The sequence below is a fragment of the Podarcis bocagei genome (assembly GCF_964188305.1).
Source record: "Podarcis bocagei genome assembly, chromosome: 14".
Taxonomy (NCBI): domain Eukaryota; kingdom Metazoa; phylum Chordata; class Lepidosauria; order Squamata; family Lacertidae; genus Podarcis; species Podarcis bocagei.
This window is the reverse complement of record NC_138139.1, coordinates 40,916,183-40,942,882: the sequence shown is the minus strand read 5'-3', so window position 1 is coordinate 40,942,882 and position 26,700 is coordinate 40,916,183. Positions and strand designations below refer to the sequence as shown.

At 44.3% G+C, this 26,700-nt stretch overlaps 3 protein-coding genes across 6 annotated transcripts in view; 1 reads left to right on the top strand and 2 right to left on the bottom strand.

Annotated features, from left to right (window-relative positions):
• The window catches only part of MARF1 (meiosis regulator and mRNA stability factor 1), a 38,344-nt gene extending 34,781 nt beyond the window's left edge, over positions 1-3,563 (top strand). For all 4 annotated transcript variants that reach the window (XM_081169368.1, XM_081169366.1, XM_081169367.1 and 1 more), the window contains exon 27: positions 893-3,563. In XM_081169368.1, the coding sequence (XP_081025494.1) occupies positions 893-1,128 (236 nt within the window). In that variant the 3' untranslated portion in view covers positions 1,129-3,563. The remainder of the gene's footprint in view (positions 1-892) is intronic.
• The window catches only part of MPV17L (MPV17 mitochondrial inner membrane protein like), a 136,057-nt gene that overhangs the window by 69,870 nt on the left and 39,487 nt on the right, over positions 1-26,700 (bottom strand). The window lies entirely within an intron of this gene.
• Positions 4,038-26,700, bottom strand: part of BMERB1 (bMERB domain containing 1) — a 43,041-nt gene continuing 20,378 nt past the window's right edge. Inside the window, exons 2-6 of the mRNA XM_081169767.1 lie at positions 20,185-20,308; positions 14,477-14,550; positions 8,923-9,037; positions 6,512-6,594; positions 4,038-4,781 (exon numbers count right to left, since the gene is read on the bottom strand). Of these exons, the coding sequence (XP_081025893.1) occupies positions 4,660-4,781; positions 6,512-6,594; positions 8,923-9,037; positions 14,477-14,550; positions 20,185-20,308 (518 nt within the window). The 3' untranslated portion in view covers positions 4,038-4,659. The remainder of the gene's footprint in view (positions 4,782-6,511; positions 6,595-8,922; positions 9,038-14,476; positions 14,551-20,184; positions 20,309-26,700) is intronic.

The window sequence follows — 26,700 nt, the reverse complement described above, 5'->3', positions numbered from 1 at the left end:
AGTCCAGGAGTGCCGAAATCCCACAGGAGGGCATTGTGCCTAGTGCCCCCATCCCCACAAATTCGGGGGTGGTATAGGGCACAGCAGGCAAGGGCAGTCCCCCACCATAATCCTGGGGGGGTAGGGAAGCTATTTACTCCCATCACAGCCTCCAATTTACCTCGTGTGGGTTGGAGAGATGTTATTGTCAGCCATCTTCTGATGCGCCCCTAGTGGTCCCTCCCTTCCAGTGCAATTGTACTGCAATTGGAAGCCTAGTCTATAAATGCAGCAAAATGCTCTGTTTGAATGCATAAACTTCTCATGTATATAATGCCAAAATACCAGAAATGAAGTACTTCTGTGTTGTGAGAAGTTAATTGGTAGAATTCACAGCCCTTTAGCAATCCCCTTGCAGTAGTAGTGAATGCCACTTCACATTGATTGTCTCCACTTTTCAAAAGTTACCTTGTTTAGAGTAGCTCAATACACTAGTCTGCTTCCCACCCTTAGTTCAAAAGGCCTAAGCAAGTTTATCCAGGGATGGAAGTGTTCCATATAACCATGTCCAACTCCAGCTTCCACATGCTGCTAAGATAACACACATCCCTATTGGAACAACTTTTTTCTCCAGTGAGTTTTGGCAGCCTTGGTTTCCCGCCAGATCTCACAGCTTTCCGTACTGGACTTCAGAACACCAGGATCCAATATGTAACAAGGACCACATCCTGTTTGCTTGCATTTCTAGCCAGTGGCAGTCAACGTTCATGTATTCAGCAAAATGTAAATAATGCCTTGCTCAGGCAATGCATCCTTTCATTGAAGGAGACAACTTGCTGTATTTGTGCACAGATCAGATGCATCTGAAAATAATTTTGCTCTGAAAACTTCACGGCATTGCTTTCCCTTTTAGAGATGATTGTTTTAACGAAAGAGGAGGAGAATGCTGTTAGTCCTTTGAGAGCTAAAGAAGAGGCGAGCCACTTACATGCAGCTTTGAAAGCTGCAGAAAATACACCAGCACCTCCCTGCCCGTCAGTTGAACCGCAGCCGAGCAAAGAAGCCATGGAGAGCCCAGTCAAAAGGCAGCATAAAAACAGAGTGAAGTTGGCAGCAAATTTTTCACTTGCACCTGTAACCAAGCTTTAAACTATGTCGTGTTGTGAGAGGCAACGCATTGTCAGACCGCACAGAAAATGAAGCTATTGGCTACCCTTTATATTTTAAATCACAGATGGGACGGGGGGCGGGCGGGTGGTCACTTGTGTTTATCTTTGTCACTGTTGACTACCTTTTGTGAGATTTTTGTTCAGTTTACACTGAGTTCAGCTGGGCAGGTATTTTTATTTGAAACTTCAAGCATTAAATTTTTTCCTGTTCCTTTTTACATTCTGTCGAATGTCAGGAAAAAAACTAGCAAATGCTAAACTTGGAGTGGGATGGAATTTGAGTTTCTGAAACCTCATCACTGATGTAAAGCCTTCATATAGCATATGAATCTACAGGCAATTTTTAATGTGCGTTTTCCAGACAGGTAATAATCAAATGCACCGTCTGTTTTGGCAAAGCAGCCTATTGAGAACTTTATTTTTAATAAGTCATTAGATTGGAATAAAACCTGCAGTGGCATCTTCAGGGTTAAATTTGTGAGAGCAAAGCCTAGGATTTTTTCTGATGACTTGTAATTGTCTCTTGTCAAAAGATGACTGTAGAGCATGGCTAGGGAACCTGTGGCCTTCCAGATGTTGTAGACTACAGCCCCAGCCAGCATGACCTGTGGCCAAGGATGATGGGTGTGGTAGTACGATAACATCTGGAGGGCCCAAGCTACCCATTCCTGCTGTAGAGGATTACATTGATTGATTACAACCCCCCTTTTAAATGCTTTCTGTAATCAGTTCCACTGAGGAATCTCGTAGGAAGGTGAGGATGTTTTTAAGCTTCCCTTTTATTGAGTGCTCCAAGTTGATGCTGTTCTGGCTTAGGAAAAGCAAGTCTTTGTGTTTTGCATTTTGAAGTCAGCTTTGAGGTGCTTCTTGGCAGCATCCGCCGATGAGATTACTGGGAGTATTTGATATTTCAAATATTCATTTAAGTGTACATACGTTATAAATCACAGCAAGGGGGTTTAAATGAGCTTTTTTAAAGATGGAAAGTAATGATTCTACTTCCGTTTGCACAAAAGTATGAGCAGCACATGGAAATGCCAAAGTTATGGTGCTTTTCCTCATTTTAAAGATCCAGTAAATGGGAAGCTTAATGTGAGTCAGTATGTTTTTAACTGTGTCTGGTCTTTATTCTGATGTTTACTTTGAGTGCTCAAACCTGCTCTTGTGTGTGGTTTTTCCCCTTCCAGTTCCTATAGTGGCATTTCTGTTGGTGTTTAGAAAGGCAGGCCTTTGTCGAAGGAGGCAAGTCAGTGGAGTCCTTCTACTTTCTTTTTTATAGAGAGCTCAAATGTCTTCTGACCAAAGCTTTTATACCCCCCGTTGGGTAAACTTGGCACTTACAATGGGTTGTATTTGCCAGGCAAGGATTCTTAATTGCTCGTCAGAAAGAAGGAACCTATAGCAAAGGTTTCCACTGGCTGAACGGATATGTGCGTACAAATAATATTTTTGAAATGTGTGTGAGACTGAAAAAGCAGCCTTAGATTTCACAGCCAGCAACTGAAAAATGCCACTTGATGGCTATAGACGACCTATTTTTAAAATAAGAAGAAATGGATTTTGTTTTTAAAAAGTGTTTTTTAAACAAAGCCGAGTATTAAACAGTACAGTACTAAATAATGATATAGCCATTACGAATGCAGAGAAGGACTGGAAGATTTTCTGAGATCATGGCAAGACACAGTGTGTTTGTGTGTGTACATCCTTATGTTTCCTCTACAGAGATGGGGTTTATAGGAGTGATGATTATTATTATTATTTTATAAAAAGAAGAATGGAACCATTTCATGACTTTAAGTGTGAGGACATCTTCCATTTACCTTATGTGTTGCTTGCATAAAACAAAGACCTGACCAATTGGGGCCTGTCATGCAAATGCAAAAACAGTCATCATTTTGAGCCACAGTTGCAAGTCATCTATAATAGACTAAGTTTTGGTGAAAACTCAAGGAGAAATAACAGTACTGTTAATGTACCTGGAATACAGGTGTGGGTTGTGCCACCTGTAGAGAATGAGAAATCTTTCTGGAGTCATGTGTAATTCTGACCTAAATCGCTGTATGAAAGTTATAGACTACCTTTTGGGGAGTTTGTTTTTCATTGTGTGAAACCAGCTAATTTGTGGGGGGCGGGGTTGTTTTTGTTTTTCTACGAAGGCTTGAAGAAATAATGTGACTGGACTGATCTGAAAAAGAATTAAGGGAATGAAATTATTTCATTTACACTTCACTAATTTTGATTTCTTGGTTGTTTTAAAAAATATCACTGAAGCCCTCAACTTATGCACTCTCAAGGAGACAAAGCTCGCCTTTCTCCTCTGTTGTCTACTCCCATTTGGACAGTTTTGTGGCTCGAGTGCTGTTTTGTGTGTTGGGACCAAACAGTTGTCAATAAAATTTCCAAGCAAGCATGCAACCTTGTCAGTTTTGTTTCTTTAAAAAAAATAAGAACAAGGCTGGATTAAAGCCCCTCTGCACAGCAGAAACCCCACATTCTTAAAAAGTAAGAGGCCAGCTGAAAGTCATCATCGCTGGAATGGTCTTCATAACTACAGAGTTAGTCCTATGATAGTCCTATGTGGAGCAAGCCCATTGAACTTACTGAGCACAACTGACTTAGACCTACTGAGTGGGAGTAGAACTCTGTTGGATAAAACACTTAAGATTAAGCACAGGCAATTTCAGACACTCTGAATTTTGCTTTGAATGGCCACATATGTGTTGCCAGTTTCATGCCATGCATCCCTGCCATTTCTCACCATTAGTACATGCGGGGAGCGGCTGAGAGTCCCAAATCCTCTGTGGGCTTTTACTGAGCGAACCGATGTAAGAGCACGTGCTGCATACAACCACAAGAGTCTGACAGATGACTGGTTGGTAGACTACCAACTGCCTTGTCCTATTTACAATATTTATTCATTATGTAGATGCTAAAAGGAGCTGCCATGCCATGTTTTTATTCTGCCCACGGGAGCAAATGCTGTCTTGTCAACGGAAAGAAGTGTGGAGCGCATCCTATTCTACGCACAGACTATTAAAATTGCTATTCTACATATTACTTGGTATGATTTTCTATTTCACAGCTGGCAGAGGGTGTGGGGGGTGTCTTCCTCCCCATATACATATCATCTTATATACACACAGATCTATATATAAGGATAAAAAGTGGTACCTGCCTGTTACCTGTGAGCCCTCTCCCTAGTATCTGTCTCTCTCTCTTTTTCCTATACAAGTCTTTCCCTCTCCTGGAGATACAGTTATACTTAGATATATATATATATATATACTCCTTGTCTTAAACCTAGGCATGCTCACTGAGTGATCCGTGCAACAGTGAAGGAGTCACCAACAGGTACATTCAGTACACAACAGTTACTGTAAAAAAACAGTACAGGAAACTCTACTATCAAGATATCTGGATGCTTAAAGTCCTCTTCCGTCCACAGTTTTCCCGTCTGTTGGGTTGAGTGCGTAGGGGGCAGGGGGGGAGGCGGTGCCCCGTGACAAGGGAGCTACATGATGGCGCACTGGGTGGTGCCGCAACAATCCTTAATGATAGCGATTCCTGCTTTCGCAATGGTGGGCTTGTTTGGAGGAAGAGGAGGGGGCTCCGCCTTCTTCTCTGCTGGCGTACCTGTGGTCGGAAAAATGGAGAACGTCTTTACAGTGGTGCCCCGCAAGACGAATGCCTCGCAAGACGGAAAACTCGCTAGACGAAAGAGTTTTCCGCTCTGGAGGTGCTTCGCAAAACGAATTTCCTATGGGCTTGCTTCGCAAGACGACAATGTCTTGCGAGTTCCTGCTGGTTTTTTCCCCTCCCCCCCCTTTTTCAAAGCCGCTAAGCCGCTTATCAGCTGATCCGATCAGCAGATAAGCCGCTAATAGCGCTAATCCGTCAATGGGCTTGCTTCGCAAGACGAAAAAACCGCTAGACGAAGAGAATCACAGAACGGATTCTTTTCGTCTTGCGAGGCACCACTGTAATATCCTAGGCTGGGGCTTTAAAATAAAGTATCTGCTGGAGCAGTGTTATTGTTGTTTTAAAAAAACAAACCCCACTGTGCATGATGGAAAGTTTTGGGTAAATTGTAGCACAGTTAAAGTATACTATATAAAGGTAAAGGGACCCCTGACCATTAGGTCCAGTCGTGGCCGACTCTGGGGTTGTGGCACTCATCTCACTTTATTGGCCGAGGGAGCCGGCGTACAGCTTCCGGGTCGTGTGGCCAGCATGACTAAGCCGCTTCTGGCGAACCAGAGCAGTGCACGGAAACGCTGTTTACCTTCCCGCCAGAGCAGTACCTATTTATCTACTTGCACTTTGACGTGCTTTTGAACTGCTAGGTTGGCAGGAGCAGGGACCAAGCAACAGGAGCAGGGACCGAGCAACCGAACCGCTGACCTTCTGATCAGCAAGCCCTAGGCTCTGTGGTTTAACCCACAGCGCCACCCGCGTCCCTAGTATACTGTATAGTCTTCCTTTAAACCAGTGACTTCCCTTCTCTTTCCATGGTTCATTTTGCATACCAAACATTCCTGCATACTTTACATTAACTAAACTATTCAGTAAACCATTGTTACAGCCATCAAAACTTATTAACACTGTTGAATTTATCTTAATGCTACCAGCTACCAGCGTTTTTAAATGAACACCATTTTCACCCATATATTCAAACATTTTCCAGTCTTCTTTAAACGTATACTCTTCTTGTTCTCTTATTCTGTATGCTAAATCTGCAAGTTGCGGATATTCCATCAGCTTAAGTTGCCGTTCTTTGGTTGGGACCTTACTCGTTTTCCCGTTTGGGGCTAACAAGTAGCATACATAAATAGTCTTTTTTGACTCCTGGGAATTTCCCTCTGAATTATTCCCAACAAAAAGGACTCTGGTTTTTTTGGAAAGGTACTTTTAAACATTCCCCCCCTAATTCATTATATACTCTCTTACCCTTTTACACATCACTGATTTACGGTTGTTTAAATGAATATTTTGAAATGTAAATTAGAAAATGTAATAAAAATTATATCTATAAAGTATATAGTCTTCCCCAAATAATCCTGGGGACTGAGCTTTGATTCTCAGCACAAACTACAGCTCCCAGGGTTTTTTGGGGGGTGCAACGCCATTTCAAATTGGCTTTAAATATATGGTGTGGGTGTGATCTCACTGCACAACAGCTGCCTTCTTGGAAGGAACAGAAAAAGTGTGCATGCAGGAGATGGAATGGGTGCCATGGAGTCTTCACGGTTTGCATAAAGCTGCTATCCAATCCTTACATTAGCTTTATGCAAACCATGAAGACTCCGCAGCTCGTTGTTAGAGAGAGCTTCACCAAAGTATTTAGAAGAGTTTTGAAAACTCACTAGTTGGAGATCGCACGGCTTTGTCTAAGGGTTTCAACTTGATCCGGAGGAACTCCGCCATCTCCTTGTCTTCCTCCTTCTCTCTGTTTCAAAGCAAAAAAATAACAAAATTAGGTGGTGGACTTGGGGTGGGTGGGAACCAGCAGCTTAATTTTAATGTAACTGAGAGATGCAATGAAAAGTGATGATCAGCAGAAGTTACACGACAAACAACAGGAAACTGACTTGTACTAAATCATTGGAAGGTGGTGGACTTTCCTTCATAGCAGGTTTCAAAGCAGTGGTTGGAAGGCCCATTTTTGTCATGGATGGTTTAGCTGAGATTCCTGGATTGAAGCAGATTGGAGTAGATGACCCCTGAAGTCCCAGCAGAGGCCGATTTAGGGAAGCATGGCCAGTTTGGCCGCACTGGGCACCAAGCCGAGAGGGCTCCACAGGGGATGTCACAAGAAAAGACAAACAATGGGGGCATAGCTGTCAACTTTTCCCTTTTCTTGCGAGAAATCCTATTCGGAATAAGGGGAAAGGGGGAAAGTTGACAGCTATGAATGGGGGGTGCTGGATTTTGGCATCACACAAGGCTCTGCTGAGATTTGAAAAGTCTGCCACTGCTTCTAACTCTATGGTGTTATGATTCTATGCTTCTATGATTTGTCTGTCTAGTTCAACATTGTTCACACTGGCTGGCAGCACTTCTCTGGGGGGTTTTCACACAAGAGACACTCCTATGCCAACTTGGAGATGCTGGGGATTGAACCCGAGGTGTGTACTGTGTTATAGGAATTCTAAGGTCTCATAAATATAAATCATAGGTTCATAAATTTAAAAGGCAAATGCATACATAAGTAAACGGTACAAACTATGTGTCTGAAATAGTACAGGGAAGCAATCCAGAAACCATTTTTACTCTCCCAAATTGACCTCAATTGTTTCTCTGCAAGGAGGAAGGAAATGGGAAAAACCTCCCCATTGTCTCTTTGCTCACAAATCCTGTCTTAAGTGTATCTATGTATGAATAGGGTGAGCCTGTGACCTGGATTCAGGAACTGAGTATTAACCATCACAAAAGAATTGTCAGGATGCCCAGGTAAAAGCAATCAGTGATTGTTATCAGGTCTCCTGGCACACAGGTTTTCTGCTGTAGACTGCCCCTTCATTGATGTATGTATGATGTTTTGGGGGGTGGTCTTGAGCTACAGGGGAGGCAATTTTCAAATGTCTATATAAGAGCTTGCACACCATTGTTCTGGGTTCCTCTCCTCCCTCCCTGCATGGGGTGAGTGGGGAACCCTGTTGCAACAGTTTAATAAAGATCGTGCTTACTAGCTGCTTTGCTTCTCAGTATTCTCTGGTTTTCCTCTGTTACTTTCTCCTACCAATAGAGAACCTACTTAAGGACTCTCTATGGGCTCTTGGATACCCCATAAGGGAAAGGGAGCAGTATTTTTCTTATAACAGCTGCATGCAAATGCTCTCCCACTGAGCTAGGGCCCTTGCCTAAATAAAAATAGGAAGGAAAAGTGGGGAGTGAGAAACCAGTAAAGCACTAGTATAAAAGCAAATAATAACAAAAATTCAAGGAATTAATATAGGCAGAAACAGATGCCTTCCACTCAGTCTATGGCAAATGCGCAAGTGCTCTGCTCAAGCATAGGGGTTCAATGAACAAAGTATATTGTCTACACTCTCCAGGATTTCAGCTGGCCTGGGAAGTACCATATTTTTTGCCCTATAGGATGCACTTTTTCCCCTCCAAAAATGAAGGGGAAATGCGTGTGCGTCCTATGGGGCGAATGCAGGCTTTCGCTGAAGCCTGGAGACCCTCCCTCTCTCCAGGCTTTAGGAAGCTATCCGCAACCTTGGGAGCCCGCAGGAGTTCCTGCCAGGCTCTCAAGGCTTGCAGACAGAAGCCTGCAGCCTGAAACTCGGGGAGCGCAGTTCCCGCCGGGCTCCCAAGGCTTGTGGATAGCAGCCTGTTCTGGGGGCTGGGGTCGGGGGAAGCTCGTGGTTCCCCCACCCCAGCCCCTCACCTGGGGGGGGAATTAAAAAAAATTCTTTGTCCCCCCCCCCAAAAAAAAACCTAGGTGCGCCCTATGGGCCATTGCACCCTATAGGGTGAAAAATGCGGTATGTTTATCTGGAGATGCTGTGGGGGATCCTTCTACATGTGATGGAAGATATGCTCCTCTGCTGAGCTACAGCTTGTGGTTGTTGCTTTTTAACCGTTGCTTTTTCTGTAGTTTTCTTGTTGGGAACTGACTGGCTGTTTAAAGTTCAGGTTGTCAGCTGCCACGGAAGCTTACATGTCAAAAGGCAGAGTGTTGGTTAGTTTGTTAAAGTGCATCACAGGCAAAAAACAAAACCGAGTCTCCTCCAAGTCTTGGAAACAAGCCATTCTCCCATGTGATTACCTTAATCTCTCTACTTCGGCGTCATCAACAAGGAAGTCTCTTTTCTGCACCAGTTTGTGGATCTTCTGAATCAATTCATCTTCCCTTTGCTTCTGCAACTTTGTCTTCTCTTTTTCTGCTCAAAAGACAGTGGAGGTAAAAAAACAAGAAGAAGAAGGAGCAGATTGCAAGAATACACTTGTTTGAATTTTCTTCGGATTCTGCCCGATTTTGTGCTATAGGGATGGTGCTTTTTTCCCCAGGGGTGCTTAAGGGCACGCAATACTGGCACCTTTTTTTCTAGAAGAAAAGCACTGGTTAAAAGAAGTTTCAAATAAACTTGACATTTGAAAGGAGTTATTACCAACTTAATTTCCTGGCCATTGCCGGCTTCATCTCCTGTTCAAAATTCAGGCAATAAATCTACACACAAACCCCCAGGAACAGGATGGGAACACTTTGTAAGCTGCCTTTAAGGAAGTAAATACATTGTGTACCTTTTGCGACTCGGGTAGAAAACAGCCACCAGGAGAGCTATAAATTACTCTCAGACTCAATAGAGTGTCTTTGTGGCAGGGAGAGGTGTAAATATTTTGCAACGAGACACAACGATGCTTTGAATGAAGAAGAAAAACGGTCACTATTTTGGACAGAAGAGTTGGGCGCAATCCAAAGGGGTGTTGCGCACAGCTTTCGCATGAGCAAGGGCAGTGTTGTACATAATTTCTGTATTGTACACCTCTACTGCTGGAGGCAGTATAATAATATAAGAAGTTCCCTGCTGGATCAATCCTTGGCCCTGCTAATTCTGCATTTTGCTTTCACAATGGCCAACCAGATGCGGCGGGAAGCTTACGAGCAGCCCCTGAGTGCAAGAGCACTCCTGCAGTTTGTGTAGGAATGCTCAGGGATCCAGGAGAGGATATATACTGTTTGATTATATCCTTTCCAACTTGTGTTAACAAGTTCTACAATTTAGCAGAGTAACATTCCCCTTTTTCAACTTGCACAGCGGATGCGTTTGCTCAGGCTCGCTAAAGCCTCTAAAATAAGTTCTAAAATAAAAATAAGGACACTGACAAACTGGAACGTGTCCAGAGGAGGGCAACCAAAATGGTCAAAGGCCTGGAAACGATGCCTTATGAGGAACGGCTAAGGGAGCTGGGCATGTTTAGCCTGGAGAAGAGGAGGTTAAGGGGTGATATGATAGCCATGTTCAAATATATAAAAGGATGTCACATAGAGGAGGGAGAAAGGTTGTTTGCTACTGCTCCAGAGAAGCGGACACGGAGCAATGGATCCAAACTACAAGAAAGAAGATTCCACCTAAACATTAAGAAGAACTTCCTGACAGTAAGAGCTGTTCGACAGTGGAATTTGCTGCCAAGGAGTGTGGTGGAGTCTCCTACTTTGGAGGTCTTTAAGCAGAGGCTTGACAACCATATGTCAGGAGTGCTCTGATGGTGTTTCCTGCTTGGCAGGGGGTTGGACTCAATGGCCCTTGTGGTCTCTTCCAACTCTATAATTCTATGATTCTATGATTCTAAGTTACCTGGTACTTTCCCCTTTAGTCCCTCATAAAAGAAATAGACACAACACAGTCTTCTATAAAAGTATAAAAAGAGTTTACTCACTTGCTCATTCTGTTCACAGATGGATCCCATAAGGCAGACTTAAGTTACAAAAAGTAATATACCTGGAAACTATCCCATAAGGAGACAGTCCCTTCATCCTCTCTAGAGCATCTTAGGCTAAGCAGATTTTGCTTCTTCGACGAATGTAGTCAGAGAGAGAGAGAGAGAGAGAGATGGCGGCCAGTCCTATGCTTTTGTTACCTGTACAGGTGAGGCCACGCCCACCTCTGGTCACATGTAGAGGAAGTCTGTCCCAGCCTAGGAGGAAACAGGAAGTTCCAACTGGCTGGTCCAGACACCCCCTATTTATGTCCACTCTAGGGACGTTGTACTTCACTGCTCTGTGTTTCACATCCCACAGTTTGCAGCAGTGTTCAGAAGCATCACTCCAGTGGAGGGTAGGACATAGCCATGCCACTGAGCAGCCGCCGACAGCCGTTTCCTCTTTGACTTTGGCTAATCCACTTTCGAAGCCGTCCGAGTTGGCGGCCCATCACTGCCTCTTGTGGGATCAAATTCCAAAGTTTTTAACCATGCCGCTGCGTGAACCCTTTCATCTGCCTGCAGCAAAATGTGGTGAAAAGGGGCTGTGAAAAAGAGTTAGAAAGAAACTGGGGTGGAACATGGAGCAACGGCTGCAGCCTCGGAAGCTAACTGCATATTTCCTGCTTTCCTGGGTAGTAGAGACAGGGGCGAAACAAGGCTTTATTGCACCCAGATCAAAAGATCCAGTTTGGTGCCCTCCACACGCATTTGCATACCCACACACACACAGGCTGGGGGCCTCAATGGTACCCCTCTGGGGCAAAAAAACCTGGCTAGCCCCCCTGTAGCTACTGTAGCAGGCCTTACCCCCACACCTGTTGGACGCTTCAGTTGCTCCAAATTGAGAGTGGCAGGTCTCTTGGGTTGGCCACTGTGGGAAGAGGATGCCAGCCTAGATGAATATATGGGCTGATCCTGCACACCTCTGGCCTCTCCTACCACTGGCATGTGGCCCCTGGATGATTGCAAAGAAGGGAATGCGGTCCTAGAGTTGCAAAGGGTTCCCTATACCTGGCATAGGCAATTAAATACAGGGGTTACCTTTTTGGTTTAGCCGTATCTATCTTATGTCTGTGTGCTTGTGTGAGTTCTTATATGTTAATAAAACAGGATCAAACAAACAGTTTTAAATGTAGGAATGGTTTACAAAGAAACAGTCCGTACTTGCACAATTAATTCCCCTTCCCTTAGTCCCAATCATGTTATATCAGGGGCACAGAAGGGCACAGAAGGAAGAGAATGATGGTTTTCTCTTTCTTTCTTAGTCTACGTCAACATTTCTCTCTCCGCTCTCTAGGGCTTGTAGCCCTGGTTACTATCACACTTCAAGAACCCAAGCTTGCTTAGCAAGGAGAAGCCTGAGCTGCTGTTTTTCCTGAGCAGCTGGTTTCTTCCAGGCTCCAAGATGACACAGCCGAACTAATAGTCTCCCAAAACATATCCTTGAGCTCAGTTCCCACTGTTCAGCAAAACAGATGACTTCTGGATCTCTCAGGAGACTTTGGTTCTCTGTTAAACGGATACATACAAAGTGGGCAGGCATTTGTGCCATCTAGGATCTGTCACAGGCTGCATTCACACGGCAGTTTAGTCCATCTCTCTGTCTGTTAATTTCCACATCATATATGAGCTTTCACATGACCTAAAGGCCACTTCCAGGAATCGTGTGCAAGTTTAGCACCTATCTCTGTGCTATTTGCTTCCGGTGTGGGGAGGGAGGGATGTTTGCAACACCATAGAAATGAGAGCAAAGGTTTTGGGATAAATCAGCCTCATATAACCGGCATGCTAAAGTCTACTTAATGTATGAAGGGGTTAAGACCATAGAGCAAGCTGTTCTGCCAGGCTTAGCTAGGTCACACCCCCTCACCTTAGAAGGAAGGGTAACCAAACTCTTTGTTCTCTCTCCCCCACCATGTGAACTACCAGAAAGGATGTCTAAGCTGAATGCTCCAAGCTTAGACCACATGACTTTAGAAAACAATATTTGTGTTTCTGTACAAATAACTCATAAACATTTACCATTGTGAAACCAGAGTTATGCTGCATGTCTTTTCTTGCTGATGTATGGAAGAGCACATGAAGCTGATCTTTGAAGAGTTTGCAAATAAACCATTTTTAACTACCAAACATGTGATCTCTTTATAGGCTAAGGGAAGTGGGGAACTCTGGAAGAAACTTGGAAGGGGATATTGTAAAGGTGTAACAGACTATATTTCCATAATTTACTTTGCTGCGTGTTTTGTGATTTTAAATCTCTGCTGGGGTTTTCTCACCAAACTGTACTTGCCCTAAACCTGGATCCCAGGCATCTGGGGAATTCCCCATTATTTCATTTTTAACCACACCTATAGCATTTTCTGTTTTAAAACAATTACAATTTAAAAAATAAAATAACAAAGGTTGTGCTTTATTCTGCTATATTTCCCAAAGTGGCTTTTAGGTTGTTTGAAAACTCAAATGTAATGTGCAAATTAGGGAAACATCCCAAAAACAGAATAAATGGCCATGTGAATGCAGCCACCGTTTACCTCTCTATTTTAGAGTGGAAGGATGTTACTGGTTTTTTGCTGTGTACAGTGGTACCTTAGGCTAAGTACTTAATTCGTTCCAGAGGTCCATTCTTAACCTGAAACTGTTCTTAACCTGAAGCACCACTTTAGCTAATGGGGCCTCCTGCTGCTGCCGCACCACAATTTCTGTTCTCATCCTGAAGCAAAGTTCTTAACCTGAGGTAATATTTCTGGGTTAGCAGAGTCTGGAACCTGAAGTGTATGTAACCTGAAGCGTATGTAACCCGAGGTAACAATGTATGTGTATCTGTTACACTAGCACAGCAAAACTATAAATGCACACAGCTTCTGACTGTGCGTATCTGGTTTTATATATGTGAACGATAACCACACCACCACTGCTGAATGTATTAATCAGGCCCATAAAGCATTTAAAAAAAATGTTGCTTTGATGCTCAGTCTCTGTTACTGATGCATCACCCCGCTCTCTAGTCCCAGCTTTACAGCACAATGCTGCCTTGATTAATTAGAACAGGTGACAACTGCTATTCCTACAGCCTTATCTTCATATCCTTCCGCGTTTCACAGATGGAAACAGAGCCAAGCTTGTAATAAATAATCGCCATCCTTAACATTTGTATAGCACTCTGAGTCTTCAGAGCACTTTGCTTGCATTGCAATGCTTTCAAAAACCATGTAAGGGCGGGCTGCAGTATTATTCCCCATTTTGCAGGTGGGAGGACTAAGTCTGAGAGACGGAGGGCTTGTTTAAGGCCTCCTAGTGAGTTTGTGGCAGAAGCAAGGTCTGAACTGGGGAACTCCTGGTTCATAGCTCAGATTGCAAGTTGGTTGATGGCAGTTGCACCAGAGCAAGATAAAATTTGGGGGCCTTTGTTCATTTGGATGTTACTGTTTGTTTGTTTGTTTGTTTGTTTGTTTGTTTGTTTGTTTGCTTGCTTGCTTGCTTGCTTGCTTGCTTGCTTGCTTGCTTGCTTGCTTGCTTGAAATGCAAGCAAATGATATTTGCTGGAAGTGCAACAGCAGGGATCATTCAGTGTGCAATTTATGGGTTATTTCTGTTAAAGTTAACTAGCCAGGGGGGTGGGTGGATGGAGGCGTTGCTTAGCAACCAAGCAGAGTGAGGTGGTGCATGCTCTGATTGGCTGTGTAGTTCTGAGGTAATTTTCCTCTGTATGTTTTGTTGAATGTCACCCTGCTATGTACAAAGCCTGAACTAAGAAAAATGGAACCTTTGTTCTTTTCTCCTCAAATTATACACTGCTTGGTTCAGTTTTCTCAGTAAAGTGGTATCAAGGCTTTTCTCTTTGGACTCCATCTGTGTTATTTAAGTGACTTTGCTAACAATATTCACAATGAAAATACCTGGGATTGCCACTAAATTCTGCAGCTCTTTCTTCAAGTTCATGATGTCCTTACATAACTGGATATCATCCATCCTAGAGAAACAGAAAGAAAATCAGGGTGGGGGAGCATAATATGTGTCTTCCTGTGGAATCAGTTTGATTAATGAATATTGTTTTTATAATATTTATTTATTTATTTATTTAATGTTTATTTATTTCCCTTTTGAGGCTGTTTTTATTACAGGATTTTCATACTTAACAAGGGTACCTACGACCCTTTTTTTCAATTCATAAAGTCCTTTCTACAGGTCAGTTACATTCAGCATTTATATTTATTAAAAATACGTAAGAAGTTCAAAAACATGTAAGAAATAGGAAAACAGGAAGGAAAAAATGCAATCGAATAAATAGAAACATTAATATGGAAGAAGAAGTAGGAGGAGGAGGAGGAGGAGGAGGAGGAAAGAAAGAAAGAAAGAAAGAAAGAAAGAAAGAAAGAAAGAAAGAAAGAAAGAAAGAAAGAAAGAACAATTATTTTTGGTCACTACATTCACAATCAAGAAGAAGAAGAAGAATTGTTCGGCTTAGAAGTTAATAACATGTTCCATTCACAGGTCACAAACTCCAGTTCTGATATATATGGTTAAGCGCTTAAGGTCTTGGGTTTTTTTGCTGTTTTTAAATTCACTTAGAGGCATTTCAGAGCAAAAGGCAATGCAATGAATAAATATAATAAATAATAATCTATTGAGTTTCTGCCTTCCTTCTTTCCCTCTCATACAACTTGTAAGCTTAGTCATGCCTGTGTATTCATACATTTTGGCATCATATTCTGTTGTTGCTGAGATCAGAATCCTTTTCCAATAACATATCCTGCAATCATATGAGATATTAATTCTCTTTGCTGCAGAGGATTTTTTCCCATGTGCTTGACAATAAAAAGTAATGCAGGTTCTCGGTTGATTTGTATTTCTGTTCTAAGATGGTGCTTGCTGTCTGTTGGTTGTTGTTTTTTTAATAGTACTTATATGAAAAATATCTTTTTAGCAGTGTAATCCAGAGGTCACAGTTCCCATAGATGCCAGGGTAGCTGCCATGACCTCCTAGGATGCCGACAAAAGGTTTCCATAATGATATCCTCCTGAGAATTGGTTTGCTCTTCCTGATCAGTTCCTCTTTGGGTAGACTCAGCCACTCACGCCTCCATGGCAGCCATTTTGTGTTTTGGCACACCACCTTATGGCAGCCATTGCATGACTGGCACAAGGCGATGGAAGCTAGTCCATTCAGATGAATGGGGTGCTGCCTCGTCAACCTCATTCTGCCCTCAGCCACACACTACCTGCCTGGCTTCCTGCTTACAAAACCAGTCCTGGCTATCAGCTTCCAACTTTTTAGTCTCAATGCTGCCCTTATGGAACTCAGCAGGGAGGATTATGGGGACAAACCTAGAATTGGTTGGTTGGCTCTGGCGCCACCTACTGTCAGGCTCCTTGTTGTCCCTCCAACCAGTCCCAATGGGCATCAGCTGCCACTACTATGTGCTCTACACATAGACCTCTCTATCCACCATAAAAGATGAAATCTGTGCTGTCCTACGGCTTCCGCAATGCCTTCCCAGGGCACAAAGGATTGCAGCCCAGCTTAGAATTCTTAGGTTTCCTCTCTGGGGATCTTGATTGGTTCCTTCTGATCACAGAACCGGCTTTACACAGACACAGACAGACAGTCACACACACACACACACACACACACACACACACACACGCTTCATTGCATTAAACGGCAGCACCTTTTCCTTTAATTAACCATCTTAAAATGTTGCTTCTCTCTTGGGGGTGGGGAGGAACCAATATTAAACACATGCTCAGCGATGAGCAAACTGCCTATTATGTTCTGTGCAACAGCACTTTGAGAAATGGGATTCATATCATGAGAACGATTGTCTTTGAGGGAAATTACTGCGTTAATTAGAAGGCAACAGTTTTCCTGGAGGAGAAGGAACACTGGGAATGGGGAAGATCCTTGAGCCAGCACCGCCAGGCATCTCTCTAGTGAAGTCACCGGAATATGAGAAGACCGGCAAAGTATGTGATCTAGAACCACATTTCTGGCGGCACAGCCTGAAGGTGCTGGTATCTGCAGGAGTTTTCACATCAGTGCAGACTCAACTCATCAAGTGTTGGTGCTGACCTTTAAAACCCTAAACGGCCTTGGCCCAGTATACCTGAAGGAGCGTCTCCACCTCCATCATTCAGCCCGAACACTGAGGTGCAGCACCAAGGGCCTTCTGGTGGTTCCCTCCCTGCGAGAAGTGAGGTTACAGGAACCAGGCAGAGGGCCTTCTCAGTAGTGGCGCCCGCCCTTTGGAACACCCTCCCATCAGATGTCAAGGAAATAAACAACTATCTGACTTTTAGAAGATATGTGAAGGCAGCTCTGTTTAGGGAAGTTTTTTATGTTTCATGTTTTATCGTGTTTTTAATATTCTTCTGGGAGCCACCCAGAGTGGCTGGGACAACCCCGTCAGATGGACAGCATATTATTATTACTATAATTATAATTATCAAGGAATGCACCATCTGTAGCCTGCAGAGATGGGTACAGACCCCTTTGCCTGAGGTGTGTACATAGGTCACTGGACTTCAGGGAACAGGGCTGGCCCTGATGCCCCCCCCTCTTTCTCTTTCTCTCCCCCCCTCCCTCTCCCTCTCTCACACACACACCTCTCTACACAGATCCGCTGTCTATATAAGATTTCCCAGAGCAACATTTCCAGGGCCCTGTTAATATTTATGAAAGTATTTCAGACCAAGCAGGGGGTCATCTTGGTTCTCTGCAGAGGGGAGGCAAGAGGACAACTGGAAGAAGAAACCGCTCTCTAATTGGAAGCAGCCAGAGGAGGACACGGACTAATTGCCTTCTCTGGCCAGCAGACAAAATGGTTGGGCCGCCTGCTAGGCGCTTGATTACCAGTGCAAAGTCGGGTCTTTCTACATGCTCTGCAACATGAGATATAATTGCTCCCGAGATTATGAAGCAGCACACTTGGTAGCTATTATTAACTGACTTAAGAAATGAAATGCCTCTCTGGGGAATGGATACTGGATATTGTGAGGAACAGGGGATATGCTGGTGCCAAGCCGTGAGATCTCAAGTCTCCAAATACGGATTATTAATATATTATTATTATTATTATTATTATTATTATTATTATTATTATTATTATTATTATTTGCTACCCACTGGACTGGGTTTCCCCAGCCACTCTGGGCAGCTCCCAACATTAAAAACTCAATAAAACATCAAACATTAATACTCCAGATGTAGAGCATCACATGCTAAGCATAGGGGTTGCCACTGTGGAGCCCTCCAGAGATTGTTGGACTACAACTCCCATCAGCCCCAGCCAGCACGACCAATGGAATTTGCCATCTAGCAATATCTGGAGGGACATGGGTGCTGCTGTGGTCTAAACCACAGAGCCTTGGGCTTGCCAATCAGAAGGTCGGCGGTTTGAATCCCCACAATGGGGTGAGCTCCCATTGCTCTGTCCCAGCTCCTGCCAACCTAGCAGTTCAAAAGCATGCCAAAAAAAGTGCAAGTAGATTAATAGCTGGCGGGAAGGGAAATGGCATTTCCGTGCGCTGCTCTGGTGCCGGTGTTCCGTTGCGCCAGAAGCGGCTTAGTGATGCTTGCCACATGACCTGGAAAAACTGTCTGCGGAGCGGACAAACGCCGGCTCCCTCGGCCTGTAAAGCGAGATGAGCGCCACAACCCCAGAGTCATTCGTGACTGGACTTAAATGTCAGGGGTCCCTTTACCTTTACCTTTTAATATCTGGAGGGCACAAATACTACCCTTGGCTTGGAGTACAGCCCCATTAGAATGAATGGGATTGAAGTCAGTAACATGTCCCATTGACTTAATTGGGTCTATTCTTAGGCCACATTCTCACTGTATGTTTAAAGAACAAGCATACTACTTTTAAACAGTCATGATTTCGCCCAAAGTTATATGGAAGTTGTAGTTTAAGAGTTTTCAGAGTTGTTAAGAGATTCCTGTTCCCCTCACAGTTACAACTGCCAGTGGGAGGCATCATTTTCCAGTTTGCCTCAAGCGGCAAAATGTTCCTGGGAGGATGAATTATGGAGGGGGGGGGGAGGCAAAGCCCCAGTCAAACAGGAGAGATTTGCCAAAGCTCTCCCAGCGGCGGCCTTCACATCTTCCCACCTGATCAGTGATAAATAGCGCCGAGCGACGCTTCCATTGTGAACACTGGGGAAATTAAAAGGGCAAACTGGAAACGAAAAACAAACAGGCCGAGGGAGGAAAAGTCAATGAACAAAGCATGATAGACAGATGGCTCCCTCCGTAGCCTTTTCTACAGGGGAGAAAAAACATTTTGATTGCAAATGCTCTGCACTGTTCGAGATGGAAAACGTCAGGGGGGAAATTCAGTGCTCACAAGGCACGGATTTGACTCTGACTCACTGGGTCTAGATGGAATTTGACAAGACAGGTGTTTACTTGACTGTGCAGTACCAGGGCTGGGTGGCTCCTAATCCTGCTCTTGCTCCTGAAGGTGCAATTGCTCCTAACTACTATTTTGATCGTGACATACTTAATGGCTGTGCTGACAAGGCCCTTCACTTCCAGAAGCTTTTAATCCCTTGCTGTAAATTTGCTACAGGCTTGAAACTCGGCTTCTCTGATTGACGTTGTAATAGCAGGAGATAGGGCAAGAAATGATAAGGGCAGGCCTGGTGCCAGTCGGCTTGGGCAATGGCTGAGGGGCCCAGGTGCTAGAAGCTCCACTCACCACCCTTCGCTTAGGGCCCCTGGGTGCCTATTTTAGTGGTGGGTTGGCAGCCGAGCCACTACTGAATGGGAGTGAAGCTTGGCTGCCATATGTGGGGGCTGGCTGCCATCTTTATTTACCCAGAATTCCAATGCCTCAGCCTTTAGATCTTTAACAGGGGTGCCCAAAGTGTGGGAGGTCCACAGCGTACCTGTGTTGAACACTTACACTTAATTGTAATACAATAAAATACAATATAAGGAATAAAAGTTTAAAATCATGCATCATTGCTACAACAGAAGAATTACTGAGCGGATTTTAAAATTCCGTATATTCGTTGTCTAATAAAAAATAGCTATACAAAAGTATGTGTGCCCATCTCTAACACTTTCCAGTTTTTCAACTCTTCTCTTTTGCAGGACTTCAGTTCTTCAAATCTCGGGTTGGATCTACATTGATCTTCTAAACATGATTAAATTGAACATTCTATAAGGTCCAATGGCAATTTCCCTTCGTCAGTGGCTCAGTGCTCTGCAGCACCCTCTGGTGTCATATTTTAATAATGCATTTTTAATGCTATAAACGACTAGTGTAGATCCACTCTCTGACTCCACAACTTCCTTCCACTAACTACCCTATCTTCTGGTTGGACTTATATTCAGTATTTCCACTCCTCCTGGCCTTTTACCAATCGGAAAGAGGACAGAGTCCTGGTTACGTTTCTAAGTCCTGTGAATTTTCGGATTCCTAGGATGAACTTTTGACCTTCCCATGCAAAACTTTCCCCCATGTACTTTTAACCTTCTTGTGAATTTTGGACCCGCTTGTCATTGACTCTGGCTTCATCCACTGTTTGGGCTCCCTGCCTTCCACCTCACCAGTCCCAATGGCTACCACCCATCACTGAGAAAAAACTATTTACTTACATAAACCTGAGCTCTGATTCTCTCCTGACTAAGACTTCCCGAAGTCTCTGGATCTTTGCCATCTCCAGTTCTATCTCCTCGGGCATCATGGTAGTTTCAGCCATCGAAATGATGTCAAGCTGATCTGTACAGGATTTAAGACAGACAGGAAATAAATGAGGGTTTGTTCATGCTGGCTTAAGAGTCTTTTAAATAAAAGAAGACAGAACAAATCACATGGAGATCTTCCATCTTTGGGAAGAGTCACATACCTTAGATAGTGAGGCTTGAATGTGTTCAGGGGTTCTGATATGATATAAGCCTTCCCATTTACTTATAAATAAGCTGAATATTCTGAATAACTGTACAGCTATAGGGTATGGCTATAGAGTATAGCTATATTAAGCAGGAGCTGCAGTGCTCTTGTTTAGGGTTGCAGCCAGCCAGCCACGCCCTCTCGCAGGAGACTCCATTCCATTACCATTCTTCATCTTGGTTTTCATTCCCCCTAAAAGAAATGGCATTCAAAGCCCACGGAGCATGTTCAGTCCTCTTTCAGTTGTTGTTGTTTTGTAGCTTCTCCCTCCCTCGTTTTCCCCAATTTTGGGCAGTTTGGCAAATCTTGGTTTTCTGCTGAGCCTGCTGAACCTGCTGAGCTCCACAGGGAGCTACAGTCAGATCCTGCAGCTTCTGACATACGCAGGGCCAGAGATAGCCGCTGTGGTTCCTTCATCATTTTACACAGCACGGAGGAAGGGAAATCTCAGATCAGCTGCTAAGCTACTTCCACCTCAGTGATCATGAAACAATAACCTCACTTCAACTTTCATAGTTTGGCTAAGTAGTTCCCATTTCAAATACAAACTCACTTTTCTGGTTTTCTTTCTTTTTAAATGAAATTATTCAGTAGCTTGCTTAAAAGCGTATTTTTGCACCGGTATTCCAGAGGAAGGTTGTGGAGCAATAAGGTATTTGTGAACACGGATTGCATTAAGACGGAGACCTCGGAGTTCAGCAATAATTTATGTGATGGCACAGCAACCCGTAGAAGGATCACAGGTTAAAAGCAGATGAGAGGAGAACCAGATGGTACAAGCTTTAAAACAACATCATTAGTGGAAATGGAAATCGTTGCAATGGGCGGGAACATTCACTGGGGCTGCGCAATAATATCACCTTGGATATAAAAAAAAACAACATAGGTATACATGAGAATGGGAGAGAGGGAAGTCACCGATTTCACAACAGCAAAGGTCAAAAGGGACCACCTCAGGTTCTACCTTTTGCTGGGTCAAGTTATTTTGATACCCTAAAAATTTCTGTTGCAGCCCATTCCATCTCCCTGCATGTCACTGTGGGAAGCAGAGTCCAGCTGGAGCAGACCAAAGGTCCATAGAGTCAAGCGAGCTCTCACACAACCTTTCTGTACACTATCTAGACAAGTAAGCAGCAGAGTTCTAGGGTACATTTGGGCCAGGCAGAAACACTCCAGGGGGATGGGAAGCAGGACCAGTGAAGGGGGTGGCTAGGGAAGAGGCATGGCATGGGAAGAGGGTCAGATATAGAGACCTAGTTGGCCCCAGGTCTGATGTTCCCTATCTGTCAGAATGCTGTCAGCAGCTTCCGGCTGGTTGCCCAGGAATTATAAAGACAAGGAAAAGTTTCTTAGCATCCTTCTTTATTTCAGTCTTTGCACAGAGAGGCTATAGAACCCAGCCTCTTGGATAAGGCCGTGGTCCCAAGAGAATTTCCACCACCACCCGTCTCTCCCACTTCCTCATTCCTCTTCTACAGGTGCTGCTATGTGCCCTCTGTCTTTAAGGTCTTTGCTCTCCTACTTTTAAGGCTCGCCAGGTTCTGGGAGATGGAGGGTCTGAAATGCTTTCTAATGACGTGTCAGCCAGTTGTTGTTCTGGCTCTCCCATGATTTCCCAACTTTCCCCCTCATCTGCTTCTGAGCTGTGACCTCCCTCAAACCCCTGCTGTAAATCTATACTGTCTTCCTCCTCCTTGGAGGGGTCAGGATGGGGAGACAGTCTCCATCATTCCTACTTTGCCCAGTCCCTATCTTTGTTCTACAGCAGCGGTTCTCAACCTGTGGGTCCCCAGATGTTGTTGGACTACAACTCCCATCATCCCTGAACTCTGGCCTTGCTAGCTCGGGGTGATGGGAGTTGTAGTTCAACAACATCTGGGGACCCACAGGTTGAGAAAGGCTGTTCTACAGCATTCCTGAGGAGAAGGGCTGTAGAACATTCACTACAGAAGGTTCCTGGTTCAATTCCTGGCATCCACAGGTTGGGTTGTGAGGGCATTCCTTCCTAAAGCCCTGGAAAGCCAGCATGGACAATAGGGATCTAGATGGACCAAGGGTCTGATTTAGAAAAGGCATCTTCAGTTGCCTTTGTTGTTGTTGTTTACATTTGCATACCATCCTTCATCCAAAGATCTCAAGGTGATTCACAGCATAAAAACACAAGGAGAAAAACCAAAATATGTAATAAAAACAAGAACGAATAAACCAATACCCCCCAAAGTCATTTAAGAGGGGTATAAGATGTTAACCAGCCCAAGGCCTGGTTGAAGAGGAACATTTTTGCCTGGTGCTTAAACGTGTATAATGAAGGCCCCAGCCAAACCTCCCTGGGGAGAGCATTTCACAAATGAGGAGCCACTGCAGAAAAGGCCCTGTTCTTGTGTTGCCACCCTCTAAACCTCTTGTGGAGGAGGCACACTGTCAGGGAACTGCCATCAGAGGCAAGAGGAGAGGTAAGACGCTCCAATGATGCAGGGGAGGGAACTAGCAAGGAGAGAGAGAGAGCTTCCGCTGGGGAAGGAAATCCAGGGGACACCAGGGAGAAAGGGGAGGCTGAGAGTACGGCGGAGGGGAGGCTCCGAGACTCTTCCAGTGAAATCAGCGGAGAGAGCACAGGACCTCCGCTTGGCACGCCCACGCTGTGCAGAAGGCTTCCGCGCAGAGAATCTAGGAGGAGACTTGGAGTCAAAGAATTTCTATGTTGGAGGAAGTTTAGGAGACGCCCACTCACGGATTCTGCCAGTGACTAAGACAGTCGCATTGTAAGGGCTGTCAAACCAGGGAAAGGTTTAGCTATACGACCAGCTTGGAGCAGTTTGCAGTTTACGCACAAGCAACCCCAATTCCCATTACACACACAAAGAAGAGATTCAGGGTGCAGGTAGGTTGAAGTGATGTTCATGCATTTATAAACCTGACCATTGTGCCATGTAAAACTGGGGAAAATATTGCCTTTTCCCTTGCCTTGCTTGCTTTAGCCACAATCTAATTTCTAGAGAAGAATTTTGTAAAGGCATTTTCAGGTGTCTGGGTTCTCTTTGTTAATGCTAAAATACATTCTGTAAAGGAAGTCCCCAGCTGCCAAAATACTCTGCCTTGCGGACTGAAGATAATAAACCAAAATACACAACAAAGAGGTTTGTGGCACCTTAAAGGCTAAGTAATGTATTATAACATAAGCTTTCATAGACTCAAACCCATTTTGACAGATGCATGGAGTGAAACATTAGTTGGCAGGTATATAAAGTAGAAAATTGTAAGGTGGAAGTAGAATAGAACTGATATGCAAACATTACAGCCCGTAATAATTAGAAATGAGAGGTTGTCACACCCCAAACCATCTTGGTAAGCCTTCCTCACTTCTATGCTTTCCTGAAAGCCTGGTGACATTTTATCTCCCCACAGTCTGGGACTTTCAGAGTGATTTTGTAAACAGACTGCATTTGGATCCCCCAGGAAACTGCCGAAGATAATGAATTGGTGTCTAATGGACTGGAATTAATTCTTCCTCTCAACAAAAAGATCAATGATTGCTGTCTTTGGGGCAGTTGACTTGAATTGGGGCAGCGTGGGGGTAGAGGGAAGAGAATCTAAGTTTCTTTCCATTGCAGGTTTTGGAGCAATTGTTGAGGATTGTATTATTGGAACAGGATAGGTGGCCTGGAAGTCTCTGCTGAAAAACCTCCACAGATGTTGAGCCCAAGTGAAATGCATGCACACAAATTCATTCATTCAGCCCTGAAAATTTGGGGGAGCAACATGTCAGCCTGGCCCTCATTCTAAGCCACGCGAGGCAAGGTTCAGTCAACAGACAGACAGCAGTTTAGAAGGGAGCCATGATTATCCCAGTCCAAGTTTGCTGCCTTGGGACGAAACTATGGAATTTAAGCACAACGCGACAATTTAGTGTTCCCCAACTGAATGTGGTCCTCAAGCTTTGGTTCTGGACATGAGCTTCTCAGCTGTGGTCTATAAAAGCACTGATTGACGGCGCTGCTGTTGACGTTTCCCAAACCCCTTTCTGCCTTCCTCATTAAATGGTCCATGTTACCCGCTAACTCTTGCCGCCTCCCTCATGGGGAAATTCTGACACTCTAATTATTCCTCGCTTGCTGTGTCTGTCAATTTTTAACAGCTCTACTTGGCTAAGTGTTTAATCACACAGTCCATGAGCATAACACTTTACCTCTCTCTCCCTCGCAACCCACCAAAGGGGGGGCGGCGAACTTTTTAGTTTTTCTCATGTGCAACAAATAAATGACTTTGTTCCGGCCTTCAGTGAAAACTGTTACTTCCTATGATTACATTTCAGAGAGATGAGGGAACCTACATTTCCTTTAATGCAAGAACCCCAATGCCTCTTTGCATCTCATTCTGGGTTGTCCTATGCCAGGGTTTGCCAAACTTGGATCTCCAGCTGTTCTTGGACTACAACTCCCATCATCCCTAGCTAGCAGGACCAGTGGTCAGAGTGTTGTGTTGTTCAGGTTCTGCTTGCAGGTTTCCAATAAGGATCTGGATGGCCACTGCAAGAACAAGATGCTGGAATAGATGGACCTTTGGCCTAATCCAGCAATCTCTTTTAATGCTTTTACAAGCTCCAGTCCTCAGCATGTCCAGTTTGTCCTGGAAAAGGTGCCTGAAAGTCACTGCTATTCACTGTAGACAGACAATTCTGAGATAGATGTGTTGGTCAGTATCCTGCTGCTTTCTAGGTTCCTAGGTCTATGCAACATCATCCTTTGCATTATAGTCTTGGTGAGGAAATTGGTAGCCCTGAGAATCAGGCCTTAATATCATTTACTCTAAATATTCAATTAAATCTGTTTCTGCCAGCTTAACTAACAAAATGCCTTTGTAGAAGTCTTCCAAAAGAACAATGTACAGCCTAGTGCACAAAGAAGCATGCAAAGTCTCATTGCTTTCTGTGGTCTTAACTGCATTCAAATGGGTGCTTGGATTGCAGTAGTGCCATTTTAATCATGACATCTCCCCGGGTCTCAGGTTTCCTATGCTTGATTTAGCTGCTTCCTATTCCTTTCGGGGGACGCGGGTGGCGCTGTGGGTTAAACCACAGAGCCTAGGGCTTGCTGATCAGAAGGTTGGCGGTTCAAATCCACGTGACGGGGTGAGCTCCCATTGCTTGGTCCCTGCTCCTGCCAACCTAGCAGTTTGAAAGCACACCAGTGCAAGCAGATAAATAGGTACTGCTCCGGCGGGAAGGTAAACGGCATTTCCGTGCGCTGCTCTGGTTTGCCAGAAGTGGCTTAGTTATGCTAGCCACATGACTCGGAAGCTGTACGCCAGCTCCCTCAGCCAATAAAGTGAGATGAGCACCGCAGCCCCACAACTGGACCTAATGGTCAGGGGTCCCTTTACCTTTACCTATTCCTCTTTCACAGGAAGGTTGGAAGTCAATTGGTTTATCCAGCAGCAGTTTTGCAGGGATACAGACAAGGATGTCTTCCTACCTTGGGCCTGGAGATGCCAGGGATCGAACCTGCGACCAGATGCTCTACCACTGATCCAAGCCCCTTCCAGGATCTTCAATCTTCTGTTTTTTATAACAGCCTGTTCTCTCTCCCCCCCCTAAATCCTAGTCTCACAGAACACCCCACCACCCCAACAATTCTCAACCCTCCTCAACGCAGCATTCAAACACAATACAATCACAGGGGATTCTTTGCAAAAGCGAGCCAACTTCCTATCAGCCAGTGGATATGCTCAGCCATCTCTGCAGCAGCTGGATAAATAATTCTAGATGACTGTGCCCAACCCAACAAAGGCCCAAGCAAGGCTGCTATGGAGATTTCCTTTCAAGAGCATGAAACACTCCTAGGCAGGCCAGTAATTAAATAGTTTGAGCGGCTGTTGGGGTTTTTTTCCACAGAAGCTTGGAAGATGGAGATTAAACACAAGGCTGCTGTCCTTGGATGCATTTATTAATTTTTAATATTACATTTATATCCAAGGATCTCAGAGTGGCTAAATTGGTTCTCCTGGGATGGTTATATAAGTTCTCAGTTTCAATGCGGCATGCTCCTGAACAAGTATCAGGGTGGACATACAGTGGTACCTCAGGTTACAGATGCTTCAGGTTACAGATGCTTCAGGTTACAGATGCTTCAGGTTACAGACTCTGCTAACCCAGAAATAGTACCTCGGGTTAAGAACTTTGCTTCAGGATGAGAACAGAAATTGTGCGGCAGTGGTACAGCAGC